Consider the following 22,621-nt stretch of genomic DNA (forward strand, 5'->3'; position numbering starts at 1 on the left):
GGCTTTATCACAGGGAAACACGAAGTGACCACTGTTAAAGGTGGCCACTATGGACAGTGTGGCCTGAGCTTGCAATTTTGTTAACCATTGTACGTAGGTGGCTGCTATTGACAGGTTAGTTGTGACACAGGTTTAACTGCACAACAGGAGAGGTACTCATCTTTCTTTTTATAAAAAGGAGAACCAGGTATCTAATCATGTATCAACATAGATAAAATGCAATATCAACATAAATTCAACAAAGGTTACATAATGGTACAAATCATTCCTATCTAGGAACTGATTTGTATTTTCAGCACAATTCATATTCAGGGCAGTCACACATTTGTACTTCCCATTACATATCATGCATATTTTCTGAGTGGAATGTTCAATACTTCTGAGCATTTTAATCACGTAAATCATAGAAACGTAGTTATCAACATGTAACGAAATTTTCTCGACTCATCACTTCGCGCCACTTTACGCATTGCACTGTGCGACAGTAAATGCGGCAGATTTCATCATTTATTTTGAGATGAATAGTGATTGCATTATCAAGGCTATCGACAACATCTAGACATTGAAAACCACAAAAGGTTCCGTAAGGCAAGCAGGGAGATACTTCTGTTCCACAAGCACCTCAATGGACACAAGCAAATCTCATATCAGTAGAGCTTTTTATATTTTTTCGTCAGGACGTAAAATGATACAAAAGATTTCTGGGAGCCTCTTGGAGAATCTGAGTGAATTGGTAACATAGTGTTTACTCTTCCACTCCCCAGCATTGAATAGTCCCATAAACTTGCGCTGAAGCAACTGACATTCCAGCTTTGAAAGCGCATGACAGGACAATCGAGGCAGGGGTGCTGTTTGAACGTTGCATTTCAGAAGATGGTGCTGAGATCTCTTCCTTGTACACGTGGAATGTCACCTGTCATCAAAGCGCAGGCTGTGCGCCCGTGTCCAGAGTTTGGCTGACAGGGAGAAAAACAAAATGGATGGTGATCTTAGTACTCTTGATAATCATTGTCCAGTTGACAAGATTTAAAATTGTATCCTCAAAGACAAAGAGCATGTCTTGATGCTTTGCACAACATTATGAAGACTTGTACATTTTGCAAGAGGATCTATTGAATGCAATGCCTCTTCCATCCGACTCTTTCCAGGCAGAGAGACTGACCCCAGACGAGAGCCACCATGATGATTAGCGAGGATATCAGCGAGCCGTCCTCACCAGACACTCCATTTGATGACTCTGATCTGCTCAACTCGAGCATGACAGATGACGTCTCAGCACAGTTGGCTGCAGCTGGTAGGTCAACTTGTTCAATCTGAATCATGTTATGACATGCATTGTGCTCTTGTTTTTAATGCCTCCACCACGCAGTGTCACCAGCAGAGGCATAATGTTAAGGGTTGTCCGTCCGTCCTGGCCGTAATCAATTTTATTTGACAGCATAACTTTACAGACATTTTCAGTTATCCAAATAAAACTTAAAAGCTTTGTGTGCATCTGTTATGTGGATATGTCCATAATGTCCTGCCAAAATTTGCGGTGCATACATTATCCAAGAATGCTTTGTCACAGAGTGAGATCTGACTACAATATTTTTATTTTTATCCTATAAAAGGCACAGCATTTGGAGTGAGGTCCACATGTTCATGTACAATATGTTTATTGACAATTCAGTTATGCCCTTATTTTGGTGTGAATGATGTTATCTACTAGTGGATCCTTCTGAATACATTTAATATGTGTAAGGAGGAAAACACTTGCCCTCTCTGATACACCATTTCAAACATGAATCTACCACAGGACGGATGTGTTATTTTTTGTATGATAAATGATCAGGACTGTAGGTGAGTCACATAGCGTTGCATTCGGTGGGCACTTGAAATCACTAGATACACAAACGTGGGGAAATAACTTTATTTTGTGCATATTTAGTTAGTCAGAAGGAGAGGAACATGCTAGCATTGTCAGCATGTGCAAAATATGGTAATGTGTATTAGTCAATAGCACCATCAGGATTACAAATGCTGTTTGATACTGCGCAACTTTGTCCCAAAGTTCTTATGTTGCAAAGTGCAGTATGAATTGACCTTAAAATCATACTTCGCATATCTTCCTGCATTGAATGCGATGTGTATACAATGTAGGTCCAATTGGTGTAGCTGCTGCAGCAGCCATTGCTACAGGGAAGAAACGCAAGCGGCCACACTCGTTTGAAACCAATCCGTCCATTCGCCGCCGTCAGCAAACAAGGTTACTCAGGTGGGTATTGAAACGAGAGGACACTTGTGAAAATGGAGCGAGTGCTTGTATTGGTAGTGTGCTGAATGCATGAATTGCTTTTGCTACAGGGCAATTCATATTTGTGTGAAGAGTGCACTGTTTGTTGTATGAATTGTTTGTCATTGTCTGTATTGATATATGATTAATATCCTACGTGTCTTGTAGATATGTGGTTAAGAGCATTCAAATGCAGTAATGTCTGAAGACTTATCTTTTCCAGCAACTTTGTAAATGATTTGTGACACATTGTGGGAGCCGGGCGCCTTTGAATGTTTCTACGGATAAATAGCGCTATATAAATGTTGTTTCATCATCATCATCATCATCATCATCATAATGTGAAGAATTTTCATTTTCTATGTAAATCCTTGGTTCTGTGTCTGATGCAGGAAATTAAAAGCTACAATTGACGAGTATGCGACACGAGTTGGGCAGCAGGCTGTCGTCGTGACCTGTACCCCTGGCAAACATGATGGCAACTTCAAAGTCTTTGGAGCTGCGCCCCTTGAAAACATTGTAAGTTTAGTCTTGTGTGTTTTCAGAAAAGCCCATTGGGCTTTCCTGTTGTCGCACGAATTTTCAACTGACATGCCTTGTGAAATTGAAGAAGTATTGAGGTGGCACATTCTGCATCAAAAATAATTTGTGGACAAACACCCTGGTATTTGTATGGTAACAAAAGTATCTGAGATTTTGTAACAGTGCAAGTCCCTTTCATTAAAGCCACTATTTAATGTTTGGAGCAGTGATGAAAAGTTTTTTTAAATTAACACATTTGATGCATTTGTAGAGTTCAGTTGTATCACAACACACCTTACTGAACAAAAATTTTGCAATAAAGGCACAAGTATCAGGAGGCAACTCTAATCTCACTAAACCTATAACTGTAGACGGTTTATTCTAGAAATTTTTTATTTTTTTAAAAAACTATAATTCACATTTTGTATATCTAACAGTAGTTATCCTGATTAATATTTATATGTTCTTATCCCAAAACTCACATTTTAGAACATTTTTGAATCACTAAGGCTGGGTTTTGTTTTATTTTGCTTTTTTCATCTGCAAATGTTAGCATGGGTCTTTAAGATTCAATTCCACATAAAGCAGATTGTTTCCTGCAGAATTATCCCCTGTTAGTTGTGTAACATCTTTCCCACAAGTTTGCATGCTTCTGCCACGACACATCTGCCAGTGTTTCTTCATTTCTGGAGTACTGTTCCCTTTCAGAGATATATTACTTCATTTGTGACACTTTTCGACAGATGAGAAACATGAAGACCCTGATTCTTCAAGACCTAGACAGTGCCTTAGCCCAGAGGGCACCCCAGCAGACCATCGATAACTCTGACCTGTATGAACTCCCACCGCTTGTGATAGACGGCATCCCGACACCGGTCAACAAAATGACCCAGGCCCAGCTGCGGGCCTTCATCCCACTGATGCTGAAGTACTCAACGGGCAGGGGGAAGCCAGGGTGGGGTAAGGAGAGCTGTAGGCCAGTCTGGTGGCCGTCAGACCTGCCTTGGGCCAACGTCAGGAGTGATGTCCGCACAGAGGATGAGAAGAGAAAAGTGAGTTACTTACTGTACGAGCTGTATCAACATGCTATCATCAGTACTGATGAAGTGAAGGAGGGATTTTTCATTTTAAACCATGCCGTCATTTCCTTATTTTCCTTTTCTGCATACAATTGATGGAGACATGTGTGGTTAAATGTTAATTTACTAACCTTCTCAGTGACCATTCCTGAGGTGATATACAAATGTAGATTCTCTTCTCTTTTTTTTTTTTTTTTTTTTAAAATACATCTCCCCCACACAAAGAAGTTCATAAAGTCCATTGAATTCAAAGAAGTCTATCTCTTGTTGTGTTCTGAGTGTAACCTGTGCAGGTTACCACAAGCTGGCACTGTGGCTGGTACGAGAGCTTAGCATTAGTAGTGCCTGTGGTATGATTGACAATCTGGTGTAAATGATGTTAACACAACTAGTGGATCCTTCTGAACTCATTTCATGAGGAGAACACTTGCCCTCTCTGATGCACCAGATTATCAACATAGCTGCAGTTAGCAAAGATTTTGCTTATTTTCTGCATGGTTGAGCCCGATTGACTGTGCAGTAGGTTTTACTTTTGACGAGTCCAGCTAGCCAGAATTTTGTATGTCAGTTCAATATAAGGATCTGCTTCCCTTCAGAAGAAGGGAAAAAGCAAATCTACCAGTCGACATACAACGTAGCCTACAGGTTTACCTGCTGGCCAAAACTAGCCAGTGTCACTCCAAGGAACACTTACTGTCTATTAAGCACTTCTTGCTGCAGGTTTTGTTCCTTTTTTTCTGCTTCTTCTTGTGGTCAAAAAACAATACATTTCAAAAAGAAGACTACAGATGTGAAAAATTAGGCAACAACAAAAAAGACCACAACGGCAATGCTGTAGGTGCATGCAGGAACCATTGTGCTAAACTAGGGAATAATGCTGCAACCTTTGTGAGAGAGATCACAAAAGGGATTGTGTTTCCTTATATTCATTAAAATGCAAGTTTTTACTGTGACTTTAGTTCTGTACCAACTGTGACTCTTTTGAACCCATTTTTGGAGCTGTAGTGACCTGTAAATGTGCTCAGATTGTCCATGGGCTGTTCATTGCATCCTTGGTTGATATTCAGCAAAACAAAAATTGATATTCAATGTCAGTTTGAATTATTTCTATCAAATTTGATTGAATAGTTTACACACTAACTGGCTAGAGTGTTTGCTAGCTTCTGTATTTATTAGCCACTAACTTAGAAGGCTAGCATTGATTTGAACCTGCTGAAAATGAGCACTAGTTTTATGAAGAATATGACCATATGTGAGTCTTATAGTAGACTACTCTGTTTGCCTTCCTTTGTACTTTGAATTGGTTGGTTCGCGGTGTGGCCAATCGGTAATCCTGGGAGACTTGAGAGTAATGTGCCCACTTGACCATTGTCTGTATTTACTGCTGACTGCAGGTATCATGGACCCATGCACTGCGTACCATCGTTATCAACTGCTACAAGCATCACGGGCGTGATGACCTCTTACCAGAGTTCCTGGAGGACAAGAACAAGGAGATGGAGTCGACCCCCAACCACCAGACTCAGTTGCCCACAGCCACTCTCCTCCCATCGCATGCTGTAGTCCACACGATCAACAACCCCGACGGAACTGTCTCACTCATCCAAGTCGATACGGGGGCCACAGTCGCAACACTCGCAGATGTCACGGTATGTTGATACATGGCAGTGATCATACGGGCATTCTGTCTGGTCGATGATTTTAGAGTTGCCATGCATTCACTTGGTTGTTTACATTTATACTTTCATTGTCTTTGGAAAGCATTCTATGATTTTCTCCAGGAAAATTGGCTTATTTTTTTGTGTAATCTTTTTAAATGTAATTTTCGTTTATTCTCTTGTTGTTCTCTATGTTGCTTTGAATAAGAGTGAAGTGCCTCACCAACAGAGAAAAAAAGAAAGGTCATTTGTACCAACATGCAATTGAGCTAATTACGAACTGGCTCATTGGGTTGTCCGTCCGTCCTGGCCGCAATCAATTTTATTCGACAGCATTACTTACAAATATTTTGAGTTATCCTAATTAAACTTAAAAGTTTTTTGTGCATCTGCTGTGTGGATGTCCATAATGTCCTGTCAAAATTTGCAGTACATACATTATCCAAGAATGCTTTGTCACAGAGTGAGATCTATCTACAATATTTATATTTTCATCCTATAAAAGCACAGCCATTTGAGTGAGGTCCACATTTTCATGTACAGTGTGTGTATTGACAAGGCAGATATGCCCCGGCTCACATATTACTCTTCGTGGTGAGGGATACAGACAAAGCTTATTTTGGTGTGAATGATGTTATCTACTAGTGGATCCTTCTGAATACATTTAATATGTGTAAGGAGGAAAACACTTGCCCTCTCTGATACACCATTTCAAACATGAATCTATCACAGGACGGATTTGTTATTTTTTGTTTGATAAATGATCAGGACTGTAGGTGAGTCACATAGCGTTGCATTCTGTGAACAGTTGAAATCACTAGATATACAAAAGTGGGGAAATAACTTTGTTGTGTGCATATTACTTGATAGTCAGTAGGGGAGGAACATGCCAGCATTGAGGCCAGTTTTTTATTGTGAGCATGTGCAAAATAAGTAATGCTTATAAATAAGCGTTAATTATGTGTGTTATGATAGCAAAAGCCGCACTGGATGGATTTCCATTCATTTTCATGTCTAAAAGTGTTGTTGAGCAGCACCATTGATACAGCTCAATGTAGACAAAGGACCACTTTCAACCAGAATTAAACAAGAAATAACAGATATAGGGTTGATGAATTTTTCTTGCTAATGTGTAGTCACGTCAAAGAATACTTTTGTAAGACAAAAGTATATTTGCTCAGTGAATGGAGTCTTTTAATGTGACATTGATAATGGTGGGGTCATGCATGTGGTATATACATTCAAATTTTGAGTCCTATCTCTTTCTGTCTTTGTGATGGACCACAGCAAGTCCAGCAGCTGACCAACCTGCAGGCCATCCAGCAGGTCCGGCTACAGCCACTGCAAATCCAGCAGCCCCTGGGCAACCAGCAGGCAGAGGCCACGCAGGCGGTGCAGACACTGGCTGAGGTGGCTGCTGCTGCTCAGGGCACGGAGGTATGTACCTCCTTTGCTACCAGTGTGGATGTGTACAAGATATGATCTACATGGATTAAGCTACGTGTACAAGAGGATCTGAAGAATTTTTTTTTTTTTTTGGGGGGGGGGGGTGGAAGAGGGTGTGTTGCATAGTACCTGCAGTTGCATGACCAGTTGAAGACATGCCATTCTGCAAGCAATAACATTCCATTCAATCTATGAAGTGGATGGACTGGATGATAAAGGAGGATAGATACTGCAGGAATGGCTTACACTCGGTTGTTGTTAATCTTATCACTCATCCCAAAAGTTGCAGCAATCAAAGGGGATATCTGTGACATTGCCGAGTAATTTCTGTTGATATTTAATCCCCTTGTCTCAATGTATATTGTTCCCAACAACATTAGGGCGAGCTGACCACAGAAGGAACCCACACTGTGACAGCGCTGGCTGAGGGCACGCAGTTCGTACTCTCAAGTGATGGCTCACTGCAAGCAGTCCAAGATGGTACAGCTCAGGGTAAAGATGCCACGTTCTTATTATATGGCCACTGGAATTTTAGCACATGTCATGTCGCTATATTAAAAAAAAATAAGGTCATGTCAGTAATGATAGTGAATTACACTCACTCAACTGGGATTATAGGGCTGCCAAGTGTATGTTTCTGTAATACATAGTATACTTTTCTTCATACAAATGAATTCTGTTTGTACAGGATAGCTATGTGTCATATGAAACTTCTGGATTTCACGTGCTTAGTATGTTGAAATCCCATTTTCAAACCAAACTGAGGTTTGTTGTCAAAAATACATTTTAAACTCTGCAGAGGATAGCAGCAATGGGGTTCAGGGTACTTAGTATTTATATTGTTACAAACACTTCCTTGCTCAATGACCATGTATGTGATGAGAATTCAACTAGTGGATCCTTCTGAGTTTCACTCTGTGAAGAGAACTCTTGCCCTCTCTGATACAATGGTACAATGAACAAGCCGCTTGATCATGTATCCCATATGCCAGCTGTTCAGATAGTGACAAGACTGCAGTTTGACTTGGTGTGAAGTGATCCCTAGACAAGTGATATCCAGACAAACAGGAGACATGCTGTGTATATTTTTTGTGTGAAATGTTAAGGCGAGACTACCTTCAAGTTCAAGTGACAAATGATAGCCCACTTAAATTGCGCTCTGTGCAGAGGCATTGCATGTCTAGCTGACGGATTGTGAAAGCAAACTGAAGATTTGATGAAATGAAATTAATGAATTTTGCAAAATGTTTCAAACGTTGCCAAAGTTTCGCTTTTTTTAAATTCCACCCTCTTCCACTTCTGCCATCACATTCCAGGAATCGTCATTCCAGCATCGGTTTACCAGACGGTTGTGACAGGGGACGGACAGCCCATCCAGATTGCCAACGTCAATGTGGCCCACGCTGCGCAGCAGGGTACCCCCATTGCCATGACAGCCATCAAAAACGCCTCTGCCATCCAAGCAGGGCAGCCAATCGCCACACAGGCGCAACCCATCACGTCTCAGGTGGCCACTGTGGTGGTCAACACTGTCCCTCAAGACCAGCAAACATAGCAGGGCATGTATAGGCAGTGTACATGAGCTGGTTTTATCTGTCGCAGGATCTAAGTACAAGAGGAAAGGGGGTGGTTACGGTGGTTATGATTTAACTAAAGCACTCACTCTTCTATCTCTGTGACTGCTTCATGCAAGATCAGGAATTAATTGCTCTGTATTGTATTCTGATGCTTAAGATTGCTGCTAAACACATTCATATAATGTGTTCAGCCTTTATCATTTTTGTGTCATTTAAGTTCGATGAACGAAGGCCTTGTCATGGCTTTTAAAATGCATCAGGAGTAAGCATTACCTTGTGTCAAACTCATTGCAAGGTTGCAGAAGACTGAGAGCATTATCCTCAAATTTTTAACTTTCTTAACTATTCTGTATTCCAACTGGTACCAGGTTGACAGTGCCCGTGTGTATGAGTGCATACAAGGAAAGAATGAGAGAGCATGCGTTGTGTTTGTGGGAGATATAAAAAAAAAATATTGGAAGACATATGTGCTTGAGCTCTCAATTGTACATTACAATACATTATATGATTTTACAGTTACAGGTGCCAGATATTAGTTAAAGTTTTAATCAATTCAACCATTTGGGAGATACCTCACCCCCCCCCCCCCCCCCCCCCCCAATGTACAGCAGTTGGGATAGCACATGTTAAGACGGTTATTATTTGCACTTTAGGAATTTGTCAGAAAATCTTGCATAGCTCATGATTGTTGTCAATCATAGTGTGAATTGATTGATTGATTTTTTAAGGGTTATTGGTGTTTTAACGAAGCAGAAAAGAGAGTAACTTTAATAAGATTGTATGTGGTTCTTGCCATTTGGGTTGGATACTCATCCTATTCACCTTGTCCCACCCTCCCTTTCTATTCTTGATTTTACATCAGTCCTAATATCTGTGGATGTTCGTATGTCGCACCAATGTTATAGTCCAATCAACTCTGCGAAAGTCGACGCCGTGTATGTCGAGTAATCGGCTTAATTGATGAAAATGAAAAGTCCCAAATTATATGCAGAGCCTCTCATCTGCATACGTGAGTCAAATATTGCCAAAGTGAATGCATTTTCTGCAGTCCTGTAGAGATTGACTTGCTTGGAGTTGACTGTGGTTAATATCACTGAAGCCTTTCTGCTTTTGTTTTGTTTGTTTTTTAAATTCATATCCAAGTGTAAAACATTTTATCTCGGGGCCCCTCTTATTGTGAAAAGAGTGTTGTAGTTAGGCAGAAATTTGTTCACACTTGCTCATGTATAAACACTTGTACTTCAATTTTTACTCTAAAAGCTGACAAATTTTGAAATGAACTTGTAACTCCCACATCCCTCTGACATATGGAATTTCTACGAGTCGTGATTGTAGCATTCTTACAGGTCCTTAATAATGTGTGAAGAGATTGTTTTGTTTTCCAACTCAGGTCTGCAGGCCAGATGATGGTAGAGTTAATTTAAAATTGTATTTTATGTACAGGTTGCATCCAGAAATGATGATCAAAGTTGTAATCTAAGAGTCAAATCATCTTTCATTGTTGCTCTAGCACCATGTTCTAGGTAAAGATAACTGCTTTCCCCCTCTTCCGGAAGATCGCCATGCATATAAGGGAGTACGTACATGTAGGTACATGTCTTTAATTGTTGTTGGTTCTATTCAGGGATTTATGTCATGTTTTTAGTTGTTCCTCTTCGGCTTGATATCCTTTTTTTGACAATTTACTTGTCTCTTTTAAGATCAATCGTGTCAGGGACTGTATGAAGATGCACGTAGGGTGTTGAAAAAACAAAACAAAACAAAACAGTGATTTTGCACATTTATGAAATCGTCTTGGGTGTTGACGAGTTCTTTAAACTCTGCGGCCTAGATAAATTGTGTCGAGTGATCTGTAAATGTTGTACAGAAAAGTGTTATCTAGAATATTCTATAAGAGAATTATGTAATACTTCGAAGGTTGGAGTGCACTTGTTGACTTATGCAAATGAATGAATTTTGTATTGTGATCACAGGTTGTTCTTTTTTTTTTGTACTGGTAATATATTATGCACAATAAAAGCTCGCCATAAAACCATGCAAAAGGAACCAATGCAATGTGTTGTTTATCATTACAATTACATGTATTATGATTTTTTTTTGTGTGTGTGTGTGTTTGATGTTGGTCAATTGCTTTAGAATTCAGTTAAAATGCATGGCTTGAAGTAATTTTTTCATTATCACTATTTATTTGAAAACATTTTGACAGAACAGAAAGAGTGATTTATCAAAATTCATCTGATCTTGTAACACATCTTGAATACTAAAATCCACCAAAAAAAAAGAAAGAAGAGAGATACATGTAAACGCATTGCTCTTTATCCTACGAGTTGAGATGTCTACATGTACTTCCCCTACTTTCTTGCAGTACCGTCTCTGTTACATCATGTAAGTTGTTATCAGCGGTTTGAGACATAATCTTGTGGTTGAGACTTCTCTTGGTGAAGGGCTGCTCCAAGCAGGAAATAATTCAGTGAAGCCAGATTTGCAAAACACAGAATGAGCTTCAGTGTTCACTGAAGGTAGTACAGTACTCTCCGCATAATCGGGTATCGCTTAAACGGGTACTCTGTTTAATTTGGTAGTAATGTCAAAATCAGTTCTATCGCACATTAAAATTACCTGGTAATCGGGTTGCCTCTCCGCATACAAAATTGTAAATGGGTAAATAATTTTCCTCTAATCTAATTTCTACCTATATTTTATCGCAGATACTGTGTATGACACTTTATTTCCACGGCTAATCGCATTCTCTGCTTAATTTGCAAAGAAGACCGATCATTTGGGGAGTGATTAAACATGGAAACACATGTACCAGTACCGACTTGCCACACTTAAACGAACATTACACATGTTGCTGGCACTCGCAATAGCATAGACAGACAGGAGTTGAACACACTTGCGCTCCTCCCTTGCTCCGGAACAACATTCACAATACGAGAAGTTTGCAACAAAAATCAGGCCATGCACCAGCTCCATAATTTTGCTTTTCCCCAGTCACTTCTCGAAAAGTAACCCGACGTTCTACGTGACTATTGCACGCAAAGAGACATATTCATTTCGGAAAATGCCTGTGTGTTAGCGAGGAGTCTATAGTCAAATGACAAAGTTTTCTGAAGACATATTTGTCCATAAAAAGAGTGTATATTATTGCTTGTGACTGAGCAAGTGTAAGGTATGTAAAATGTGCCATGCAAGCACGCGTGTTAAGCATACAGTGTAGGTGTTTGGTACAGTGAACAATGAATGTACATACACGTTGTGTGTGTCAATTGTGAATGAGACGTGTTCTTCTGTTAATCGGGTACTCCGCTTAATTGGGTAAAAAAGTTCTGCTCGAGCCTACCCGATTATGCGGAGAATACTGTAATTTCCTTCCCTTGTGCTCACATGCTTTCTCTCACAATACACACACACCACAGACAAGAGCGCACGCACACAGACGCGCATTGATGTACACTGTTGACCCCCAAGTAAGGATTCAGTGTTGATTGAAAGACGTGCTCACGCTGAACTGGTTCACTCCATGAAAGCAAAGAATTCACACAAGGACTGTTCCATACCTTGTACATTTGCGCTGATTCTCCAGCAGAATGTATTTCTTTTTAAGCAGTTACGACATACATGTATTTCATAACACATTCAACAGATGTTAAAGCAGGCTTTACATGCAATCTGGCAAAAACTGCATTTACAAACTAGGCTTACCTTACAAACATTGTAACATAGCCATCATCCTTTTTTCTTTCTTTAGTTTTTTTTCTTACACCTCAATTCTGAAAAGCAGGTAGGCAATGTGGCGCTTTCACAACATAGATCAATACTAGGTAACATACATGCCAAAAAGGGCCCAGGATCATAAGCATACTCATATTTGAATGAGCAATATTATCTTCAGAGAATTATATGTGGCACAGGTGAAAAGCTCACTGGAACACACATGGGATTTGCACATTAGTGTATATACACTTTATCTGAACTTTCAGTACACTTTTTCTTAAAGAAATTATTCAACAACAAAAAAAGAATCTTTGCTCAAAGTACATGTACTACAGTATCAAGAAATTCTTAATGTTGCTATTTTCCTTTACTTGATGGGAATGGAAGTTTGCAGGTACATGTATTTTCACACTTAGCAGTCTGCAAAAATGAATTATGTTCCTGCTGAACATGTGGAACAGTTCTTCCCAAAATATCTCTTGCCTCCACTACAATACAACTGTACATTGTAGTCATCATCCCTGCACAATTTGTAAACCTACCTGTAAGTCAGCATACTCCAATGAAGACCCTGAAAAAAAAAAAAAACTTCCATAATACATGTACAGTCAACTTTACTTTAGTCGAGGAAGATAAGACGAATAATCGCCAAAGTTACAAGGTTTTTTTTTTTCAAGTCCTCTTTACATTCTATTGATTTTAATCCCTCATAAGTCGAATTTTCTCAAAGTCAAAGCTATATCATCAGTCCAAATAGATTTGTCTTTGTTTTGTTTTTTTGGAGGCAAGGTGTACTGTATGTTTACATTCGAGATGTAAAATTTGTTCAGGACAAAATACATTGTAATTTCCAGGGGCGTAACTGCTATTTCATAATGCTATAATAGTCCAAAAAGTGTTCATGGCCAAAAGAGGTACAGCTGAGGCAACATGTGATTTGAATACAGACCTATTTGTGCGATAGTGTTGGAAGAGAAACATTTTTTTTTTTTACAATGAAGTACAAATCGTCGCTGGGGCGACAAGACCTCGTATCTACAAAATGTCAAATGTTCAGGACAGCCAAAAAACATGGCAGTCAAAGCACTATATCAAATGGGAGAGCCCTATCTTTGGCATGCCATGGTGGCTTCATTTTTGGTGTAAGACAGCTAGGATTTGGACAGGACATCACTTAACTGCTTATCTGACCATTAATGCAAAAAAGTCATTTTCACCAAAATTTGAGATACAAGGTCTTGTCACCCCAGCGACGAAATATGTTCACCATAAGGTCTACTCCAAAGGTAATCACAGAAAAGAGCACCTTCTTATGCTGATGCTAGTTATACCTTCAGCACACTCCTGTTTGGACAGATAGCACAAACATGTACAAATATAGGTAGCAAACAGACATAAACAGAGCATTACTGCTCCATAAAGTGACACTTATTTCATCTATAACTTTTAGTTTTCTTTGTTGTGAGATTCTATAATAGTGTTGTTCTTAATTCTAAGATTCTACAATAGCATTCCAAGAAGAAGTGTGCATGTAATGATTACTCTTGCAAAAAAAAAATGAACAAGATGAGCCATTTCTTCCTTTCTTAACTTTCACCACTTGGGAGGAAAAAAGAAGGAATTTTAATCAAACTTTGCACACCAGAAAGAGCATGGAATTGAGGAAGATAATTTCTAGACTATAAACATGACTTTCAAGGTCCTCCAGAGAAATCAGCCATCTCTACTGAGATTAACAAACATCGGTAGCTAAGCAGGTGAGAGGATGGGAATATGATGGAAATTTCAGACCCCCTGTAACTATCAAGTTTTGAGTTTATAAATGCTGCACAAATTACACAACAGAAAAATTCCAGTTTGCAAAATACAATCACCAATGACATCGATAAACTGTACTGCCAGACTTGGAAATTATAAGTATGAGTGTCCCGTGGCACTCGTATACAGTGCACTCTTGTTATAATGAACACGGTTACAACGAAATAATGTTTACAACGAAATAAAAATCTGGGTCGCAAAATTATCGGTTCTACGTTCTTTTATTACCTCCGCCAAGGGAGGAGGTTATGTTTTCATTACCGTTGGTTTGTTTGTTTGTTTGTTAGTTTGTTTGTCCTTGTGCAAAATAACTCAAAAAGTAGTCAACATATTTGGATGAAACTTGCATGAATGGTTTAGAATGATACAAGTAACATATGATTACATTTTGGTAGTGATCTGAGAATTTTTTGGGAATTTATGGAGGATTTCTGATATTGTGGCAGGTAGGGTCATTGAACTTGGCAGTTCAGGCTGCGCGAATTTGAGGTTTGCATGCGCGCACTAAAGTGCATGCTCTAGTTTCTGCCAAGGTGAGGCGCGCCACGCAGCTGGAAGTTTACGACGTAACAAAAGGTTTCTATATTGGGAAATCAGGCTACTTTCAGCACACAATGCTATAAGTACGTATGGGTGCAAATCACTGATCTCTCTATGGAAGAACAAGATCAGCGGTGGAAATGAGCTGCATGCTTGGCAGGGTGTGCGCTCTCAGAGTGCTTCTCTAGTTGTTTATTTGTTGGGTTACAACGAAATTTTGATACACGTATAACGAAAGAAATTTGCTGGTCCCCAGGATTTCATTATAACGGAAGTCCACTGTACTACGAAAAAGCATAGATTTCCTCTTAATATACAACGAACAGACGAAAAATTTGATGACAAACATCAAAAAAACTGCTCACTGTGAAAAAATTTACCTGCTTTATACAACATTGGACTTACTATACTTATGGACTATGAACAGAGGTCTTCCTTTGATCCATTATCATTGCCGCCTCCTGATCATATGTATCTTGATGAGTACATTCAGATGTTTGGACAATAATGATTGCAATTTCCGTCTTATATGCCGGAGGTGCCTTTTCAGATTTAACTCCCTTTGAATAAACAAGGGTGATGGGGAGCAGCAAACCTCAAAACGTGCAAAAAATTTTTGTCACAAAATCGGTAATTACTGAAGTGAATTCTTGTGGACATGCATGTAATGCTGCATGATGGTAAGACATACATGCCATCTACTACCACTACCCATGTTTACTCTGAAACAATGTGAGAAAAACTTTATTCCTCAAAGCACTGTGTTGTCTTTATCCAGGCTGGATGTCAGCAGTTCTGATGAGATCAAAGCAGGAAAGCATGTTTATAACATCACTGTCACGCTTTTGAACAGAAAACGGGTGCGTGAAATAATGAGCAATGAGCGTCCATGTGTAGTAGGTCCATTATACATTTGCACAACTTTATGTGTAACCACATGTCCTTGGATTCACAACAAAGAAGAAGCCAACACCTGCTAAATCTTGCAGTGCATTGTGGAATGACTTCAGCCCAGCAAACCCTGTTTCTTGACTAGAAACACAAAACTATCATATCATATACCCTATTGCATTATTACAGGGAAGCAAACACACTTCATTAACAGTATCTCTCCTCGACAAACAAAATAATTTCTGTCTCCTGCCTTCAACATCAATTTCAAAATATAGAAACAAAAATCACTTCATATTACACTATGATATTTAATACTGGAGACTGCAGATTTCATTACTAAATGGCCTACATACGTTCAATTTGTGCCAAAAAGTTCACTAAATGCAGAAGTTTCTGTTTCCCAGCTAAGTGTGTATGGGCACACAGATGGATGATTCTTGAACAATGGGAAGCTGATTTCATCAGGATAATTGTCCAGCAAAGGAAACAACATAATCATATTCATTAGCATAACCGACACAAAGATGGCAAGAAATAAAGAAAAGTCAGTGGTATATATGAACTCACAAAGAAACATCAATATATGTCAATCAATACACAAGCAGCAGCTTTGCTAATACTGAAATGAAATGAAAAAGTTGCCATATCATAGGGTGCTTTATCTTCTCTTACATGAAACACAGATTCTAATGGAATTTCAGTGGTAATGTTTTCAACATTAAGTAGAATGCACTAGGGGTTGTGTAGCAGCTGCACCAAGTTGGTGACAGATCTTCGATGGACTGCATAAGGCTGCTTGAATTACACAGCATATCACAGAAACAACATGGCAGGAAAACCCAATATTGTTTGATTTTCCTTGCATAAATCAGCGCATGAACATATATGTTTTCACCCAAATTCAGTGGCCTTCCTACCTGAAAATGACAGGAAAGTGAATCAGGATAACAAAAATCCTTCAAAAACCTTAAAAGACAGACATTTTTTATTGTCATAGTCATCTATGATCTTCTTTTTTTTTAAACCTATTAATATGTTAGGCAAAATTCATGCTCTATAATATGCACCTACAGTCTGTAACACTGGCTAGAGTTACCACATATTCTTGTGCTCATAAGTCAGTGTTCAAAGCATCAGTTCACAAGGTGACTTATTAAAGCATACAGCCTGTCTTAGCCAAATCAGAATGATGGAAACCTACAGAAGGGGAAACACCTACAAATAGGAACTCACGCCATGTGCAAGCAGAACTTTGAGCTATAGATGCACGCTCCTTGTGCTTAAACAAACAATATGAATATTCTGCACGCAAATAGCACACACACATACACACAGATTAATTTATCAAAACTTGGAATATATACCTACTACATTTCCAAGGGATGTATTCTATACTCTGCATCGACATAACTCATATTTTTACGGTCTTTCCACATCAGACTTGACAGAGCACTTCCCTACGTAGCATGGTAAACATTTTGACAAAATGCAGCTATTCATTCCACCCATTATACAGTGTAAACATCAATGAAGACATTGCAAAGGAGAAAATACACCTGTATTGAAAACATCGCCAACCAGCAAGAACAGTCCTCTATACAATAAGAATTATTGAGAGTCATACATGATCAAAAAGGGTCTCGATTATACATCTAGGTATCATTGGATCACATTTGCAAGGACAGATATAGAGAGGGAAAGAGTTTCCCTAAATGTGATTATATGATTGTAAACCCCTAAATGTATGGCCTAGCAGACTGTTTGTATGTTTGTTTGTTTTTTCAGTCAAATACCATCTGCAATCAATTTAATGAAAAACACTTCAAATCAACGGAATGCTTGAGAATATTGTTTACAAATTCATTGCCAAAAATATTTAGGAAGAATCTACTACAGGCGAAGGGTTGACATTTATATGAATATATCACCATATCACTTTTAATATCTTTTATATTTGTGATTATTCATATTTGTATGTGAACTTCAATGACAAAAGTTACTTAATCTACCATAGAATTTAAATCTTGACTGATACATGAACATGCTAGAACAACACAACCTATGCTGACATAATACATTCATTTCAATATTCTCATGAACACAAACTGTCAGATACACAAGGTTGATATCAGATACTTCCACTAAGTTTAAAGAGAAAAAGAATGCATTTCCTTGGGAACTTGTTTTTAGCGTATGTTGTGCCATATACATACATGTTCACATAAATCTACATAATCCATATTAGGGAAAATAATACCTCAGTCACATATTTCTCACATATTTGACTACGGCATCAGTGCAAGGTGAAGGCCTACCACACTTAATAACAAGATCAAGTTGTGTTTGCAACAAGATATCAGAAGTCAATATTTTCTTAATTGTTCTCTTGACATGTTATGTCAACCCAAACTACTTGCACAACATCAAAAAACCACAATGAAGAATAAGCTTCTCGGAGCTATGTACAGGCATACAAAACTACCCTTCTATACTCTGTTTTCTCCTTTTTTTCACAATATATGATCTACTTTTCTAATCATCAATTCTCACATGTACATGTACAACAAAGTATATTTTAGTATTGCTATGAAGTTTCTTTCACATTTCTCACTGAGGCAGACACAATGAATAATTGCATCCACTCTTATTTCCGTGGATCAATTCACACACATTTTATTTTATCTGATTTTTCTTCTTACCGAAATACAATGATTATAGATATATATATATCATCCTTCGTCCACATACATACAGCCACTTTCAGTCATATGGTGTATCACATGATAATACTGGGTTCTCTACTCAAAGACTTTACATCATTCAAACCAGACTATATTCAATGTGGGTATATTTCTATGGTTACTGGGGAATACCCTCCTCCCAACTTGCCTGTACCTCTCCACTGCTTCCCCATGAAGCTGCGGACAGTGGCCATGCATGTTGTGATGCCCTACTGACCAGCACCTGGTAGGACCAGACTTTTGCCAAGATGATGCCTCAGTATCTGTATTGGTACAAAACAAAACAAAACAAAACAAAGCAAAAACAAAGACAATATCACAATCAAATACCATAAATGGGGGAAAAAAAGAGGAACATATTGAACTAAAATGCAACATTTAACATTAAACTCTCGTACTCTAAAATTACCAAATTGTGAGTGCCTAGGTACAGACAGCAAAATATACTGACCATTTTCAGTATGTGAGCTGTTTAATTTTCCATTTTGACTGTATAGTTAGTAATTTAACTGTCCGTGCCTGACAACCTTCCAACTGCTCATCTTAGACTATAAATACTCAAATATTTCACATCTAATTTCCAGAGGAGTAAGTACTATTCAGAGGGAGTTAGCAATGATATTTTTGTATTAGAGAAACTTTCTGACTGTCTTAAAAATTTCAATTTGGTGATATTTAATGAGAAATAACGTTGATCCTTTAAAAAGTACAACTGTATAAAATCGACATATTTATCATTCTATCCATCTATCTATCTGTAGCTATCTTCACCTATCTATCTCTATCTATCATCTATCTATCTATCTATCTATCCATTTATCTTTATTCTACTCTACACAACATTCTGTTTTGAGGCACGTTATCATTGTGGTTTCCATCAACAACTCATGATTTGGGGATACCTGTAGTAGTTGGGCTTAAAGGGTCCACTCTTGTTGAGTCCGAGGTAGGAGGCCTGCTCATCCGTGAGCTCGGTGAGATGGGCGTCAAATGATGGAAGGTGTAGAGTGGCCACATACTCATCTGGGAAAATACAAAGAGTCAAACAGGTGGAACATGTCACATGAAATGGGGGTTATTTGACCCCTTCCGAATCACCATCTCAAGATGCCACTAAAATGGCATGAACAGAGAGGTGCTACAGGTTACGACAGAGTTAATCTGAGTCTCGAGCACTGCTAACTTTGCCTGGACAGGCGTGACTGATTATACAGCAAGAACATTTTCAATGTATACATCACTTATCTTATCAGTGATAAATTCCTTGACGTTATTACCACGCTTTTTTAAGTTCAAGGATACCTAGTCTTTTGAGCAGTATGATGAATTAATCATCAAAGTGCAGGCATTAAAAAGCTACATGAGACATTATGATGCCAACTACACTGTAGTTGCATTAATTGAAAAAAAAATTGTTGAGAGTGATGTTACTTGTCTTATTATGAGAAAGGATTGCTCGGATGTTTTCTAAGCATTCATTTTAGTGGTCCGTTCTCTCACTTAAAAGAGATCATGTCAGCTTATGCCACAGAATTGTTCACATATGATTCTCATGTATCCCAATCAAAACTCACAATTTTATGGACTGAAAACATAAGTCTGTTCTGTGTACATTTGTACCTTTCAGCATTGAGTGAATACAAATATGAGAATATAAGAATATTAGATACACCTTGCCTTGTATGTCTATTTTTACTCACATCTTATATGTCTTATGTTTCACATACTGTAATCATCAGTTTCATAGAAAGCTAACACATTGCCTTCAAGATATCTTACTCTCCCATGCAGTCACCACATGGCAAACATCATTATTGTATGCAACGGGTTAAACCCATGTAACCTTCATTCATACGTACCAAAGGATGGGCAAGCATGGTACAGTATACGCCAAATATTTTATTTTCGCGAATTTCGCGAGTCAGGTGCTATTCGGAAAATCAAAGACACGCCAAAATAATGACTCTGATCCCAATAGGAATGTGGCGCACACTTATATATATTTCTCCGGTCAGTACAGTACTCCACAATTGCGAATTTAACTACTCGCGAAATCGTCGGGTAGTCCCGATTCGTGAAAATTTAGACTCGCTAAATATATGGCGCATACAGTACAACTTGCCAGACAAGCCATTGCCTTTCAAGGTGCCACCCAACACCACTTCTTTCAAATGGTACCTTAACATTGCTTTCATCTGATGTAATTGTTATTGGAATAGAGCTGAACTGATGTTATTAACACCTACCCAGTTTCTTGGGCAAGAGGTAAACGTCCTGCTTGTAGCGCCCCGGAGGAGCATTGAAGAGTTCGATGAGAGCCAGTGCCTGGGTGCAGGCTGTAATCGACACCACAAACGAGGGAACAGTGGAGCAGCTGAGGTTCACCAAACGCCCCTAACAACGGAAAGATCACACGGAAGGTGCAGATTTAACTCGAACACATTGAAATGTAGAAATAGCGGGAATAAATAGGACTATGGATACAAACAGATACTGTAAAACAATGAATGTTCACGTGCATTTTAATTTCGCGACTTTCGCGAGAGCCAAGATTTGTGAAATTAAAATGCACGCGAAAGTTCTTGTCTACACTATATGCATTGCATGACAGTGGCAGTTCGCGAAAATTTCATGCCGCAAAAAAGGCCGTCGGCTCCAATTCGCGAAAAAATTCATGCTGCGAATATATCATGTTTTACAGTAGCATTGGAGAAAGATGTTAAAATACAATGTCACCTGTGCATAAAAGACCAACCATGGAGGGGTAGAAAAAGTGGTGCTCATGGGCAAGTGGTCTCTACAGACAGGTTAATCAACACGTAACATGCTCTGAAATAAATGTATTGCCTACATGGACTGGCGGTTTTTACAGAAAGTTGGCTGCCAAAGTAAGTTTAAAAGTATGCTTAATACGAAAGCCCTGTAGACTGATACAAACTTCAATTTTATTGTGATTTTGTTTGAGTAATCCGTTTGTCTATCCCTATTCAGTAAAATACAATACTACCCATGACATGAACATTATGATTCACAAATGAGCCATCAATATCCACTGATGAAGACAGGTGTTCTGGTGGGGCCAAAATGCTGTTGAGACTCTCTTTGCCTTCATCATTGAAACAGATCCAACAAATCCAATGCTACATTCAAATGAAGATAGAAAACAGCTTGTTGACTGCATCAAGCAAGCATACGATTGTCTCATCTGCAGTGTTGCATTGAAGCCAAGGCTAAAAGAATGAGGTTGTGTGAGGGGGAGCTTATGGTGTATTCTGAGTGGACAAAAAAAAGAAAGAGACTAGAATCACAACAGGCTTGGATTTAACATGAGGCCACACAAGCTCTGTCACGGGGCACTGATGCTAGTTAAGTCACTTTTTACCAGACTTGTGCATCTTCTAGTGCAAAAGCACTGATATAGTGCATGTACCAAGTACGAGGGACGCAGGAGGGGACTTGCAATGTAGAATGCCGAATGAAAGGTCCCAATGTACAGACACTGTAATAAGATCTTCATATTTAATCTTGATGAGTCAAGAACAAAATATCTCAATAGAATGCAACCTCAGCCAAGACAAAGCCAGGATCAACACATGCTGCCCTAAAGAAATGGTCAGTGCGTATCTTTGTAATAAATCGACCATCTCCCACAGTAACTCATGAACTAATCTTCACCCAGCCCTATGCACGCAGAGACTTTGACTTGACCAACATTAACCCACTGAGGATGAGTCCCAAGTATACTCGGGCAGGTGTCTATAGGAAATGCGTATTGTAACAAAATCAGTCCCTCCTCAACGGGTTAATGCTGGCTGCTAGTCCAAGCTGCTTGCCCAGTAAGAACTGAGTTGACAGACAGTCAGTACAAGTGTGACCATGCATTACAAAACCCAACAAAAAGTCACATGACCTGATTTTACAAAAATACTCAAAATCGGTGAAATGGGTCAACCTAGTCAGTTTTCAGTTTTCTATATCTTCTAAAAGAGAAATTCTTCTTCTTCATAATTCTATAGTTTGGGACTATAAAATGAATGGGAAATTGTCTTTTTCTGTGGTTCTTCAAAAAAATGTTATTTCAGTCTGTGTGATTAAATATGTCTTAACCCTATTAAGCCCAAGCTATTTTGACCCCTCGCAGGCCCAAGGGGGGGCACATTGTGCCCCCCCTATATAACTTTTTTATTATTTGATGTATCATTGTCATATTTGGCACGTGGGTAGAGTAACTCATAATCTACATGACCGTACATTTGAATTTTCACAAGGTCATCCATGGAGGGCGCTATTAACCAAAATATAAAGAAATACATAGGAAATATGCTAAAAGCATGATTTTTCTGTATAATTTCTT

General features: G+C 38.8%; 2 protein-coding genes across 2 annotated transcripts in view; one reads left to right on the plus strand and one right to left on the minus strand.

Annotated features, from left to right (window-relative positions):
• Positions 1 to 1,017: 1,017 nt before the first annotated feature.
• LOC139720643 (DNA-binding protein P3A2-like) lies at positions 1,018 to 8,935 on the plus strand. Its single transcript, XM_071632003.1, has 8 exons — positions 1,018 to 1,294; positions 2,143 to 2,257; positions 2,668 to 2,794; positions 3,541 to 3,849; positions 5,271 to 5,525; positions 6,822 to 6,971; positions 7,361 to 7,472; positions 8,297 to 8,935. Exons 1-8 carry the CDS (start codon positions 1,180 to 1,182, stop codon positions 8,533 to 8,535), a joined length of 1,422 nt encoding a protein of 473 aa, XP_071488104.1. The 5' UTR covers positions 1,018 to 1,179; the 3' UTR covers positions 8,536 to 8,935.
• Positions 8,936 to 18,294: 9,359 nt separating this feature from the next.
• The window catches only part of LOC139720653 (S-adenosylhomocysteine hydrolase-like protein 1), a 50,440-nt gene continuing 46,113 nt past the window's right edge, over positions 18,295 to 22,621 (minus strand). The window contains exons 11-13 of the mRNA XM_071632013.1: positions 20,514 to 20,661; positions 19,170 to 19,290; positions 18,295 to 18,530 (exon numbers count right to left, since the gene is read on the minus strand). Coding sequence (XP_071488114.1) covers positions 18,524 to 18,530; positions 19,170 to 19,290; positions 20,514 to 20,661 — 276 coding nt within the window. The 3' untranslated portion in view covers positions 18,295 to 18,523. The remainder of the gene's footprint in view (positions 18,531 to 19,169; positions 19,291 to 20,513; positions 20,662 to 22,621) is intronic.

This window comes from Diadema antillarum, unplaced genomic scaffold (genome assembly GCF_040938485.1).
Source record: "Diadema antillarum isolate AM-2024a unplaced genomic scaffold, OU_Dant_1.0 scf00000011, whole genome shotgun sequence".
In the NCBI taxonomy this organism is placed as follows: Eukaryota; Metazoa; Echinodermata; class Echinoidea; order Diadematoida; family Diadematidae; genus Diadema; species Diadema antillarum.

Coding starts and splice junctions, on each gene's coding strand:
- LOC139720643 (XM_071632003.1), top strand. CDS start 1,180: ATGATGATTAGCGAGGATATCAGCGAGCCGTCCTCACCAGACACTCCA. Junction 1,295..2,142: donor AGCACAGTTGGCTGCAGCTG/GTAGGTCAACTT, acceptor TATACAATGTAG/GTCCAATTGGTGTAGCTGCT. Junction 6,972..7,360: donor CTGCTGCTCAGGGCACGGAG/GTATGTACCTCC, acceptor CAACAACATTAG/GGCGAGCTGACCACAGAAGG.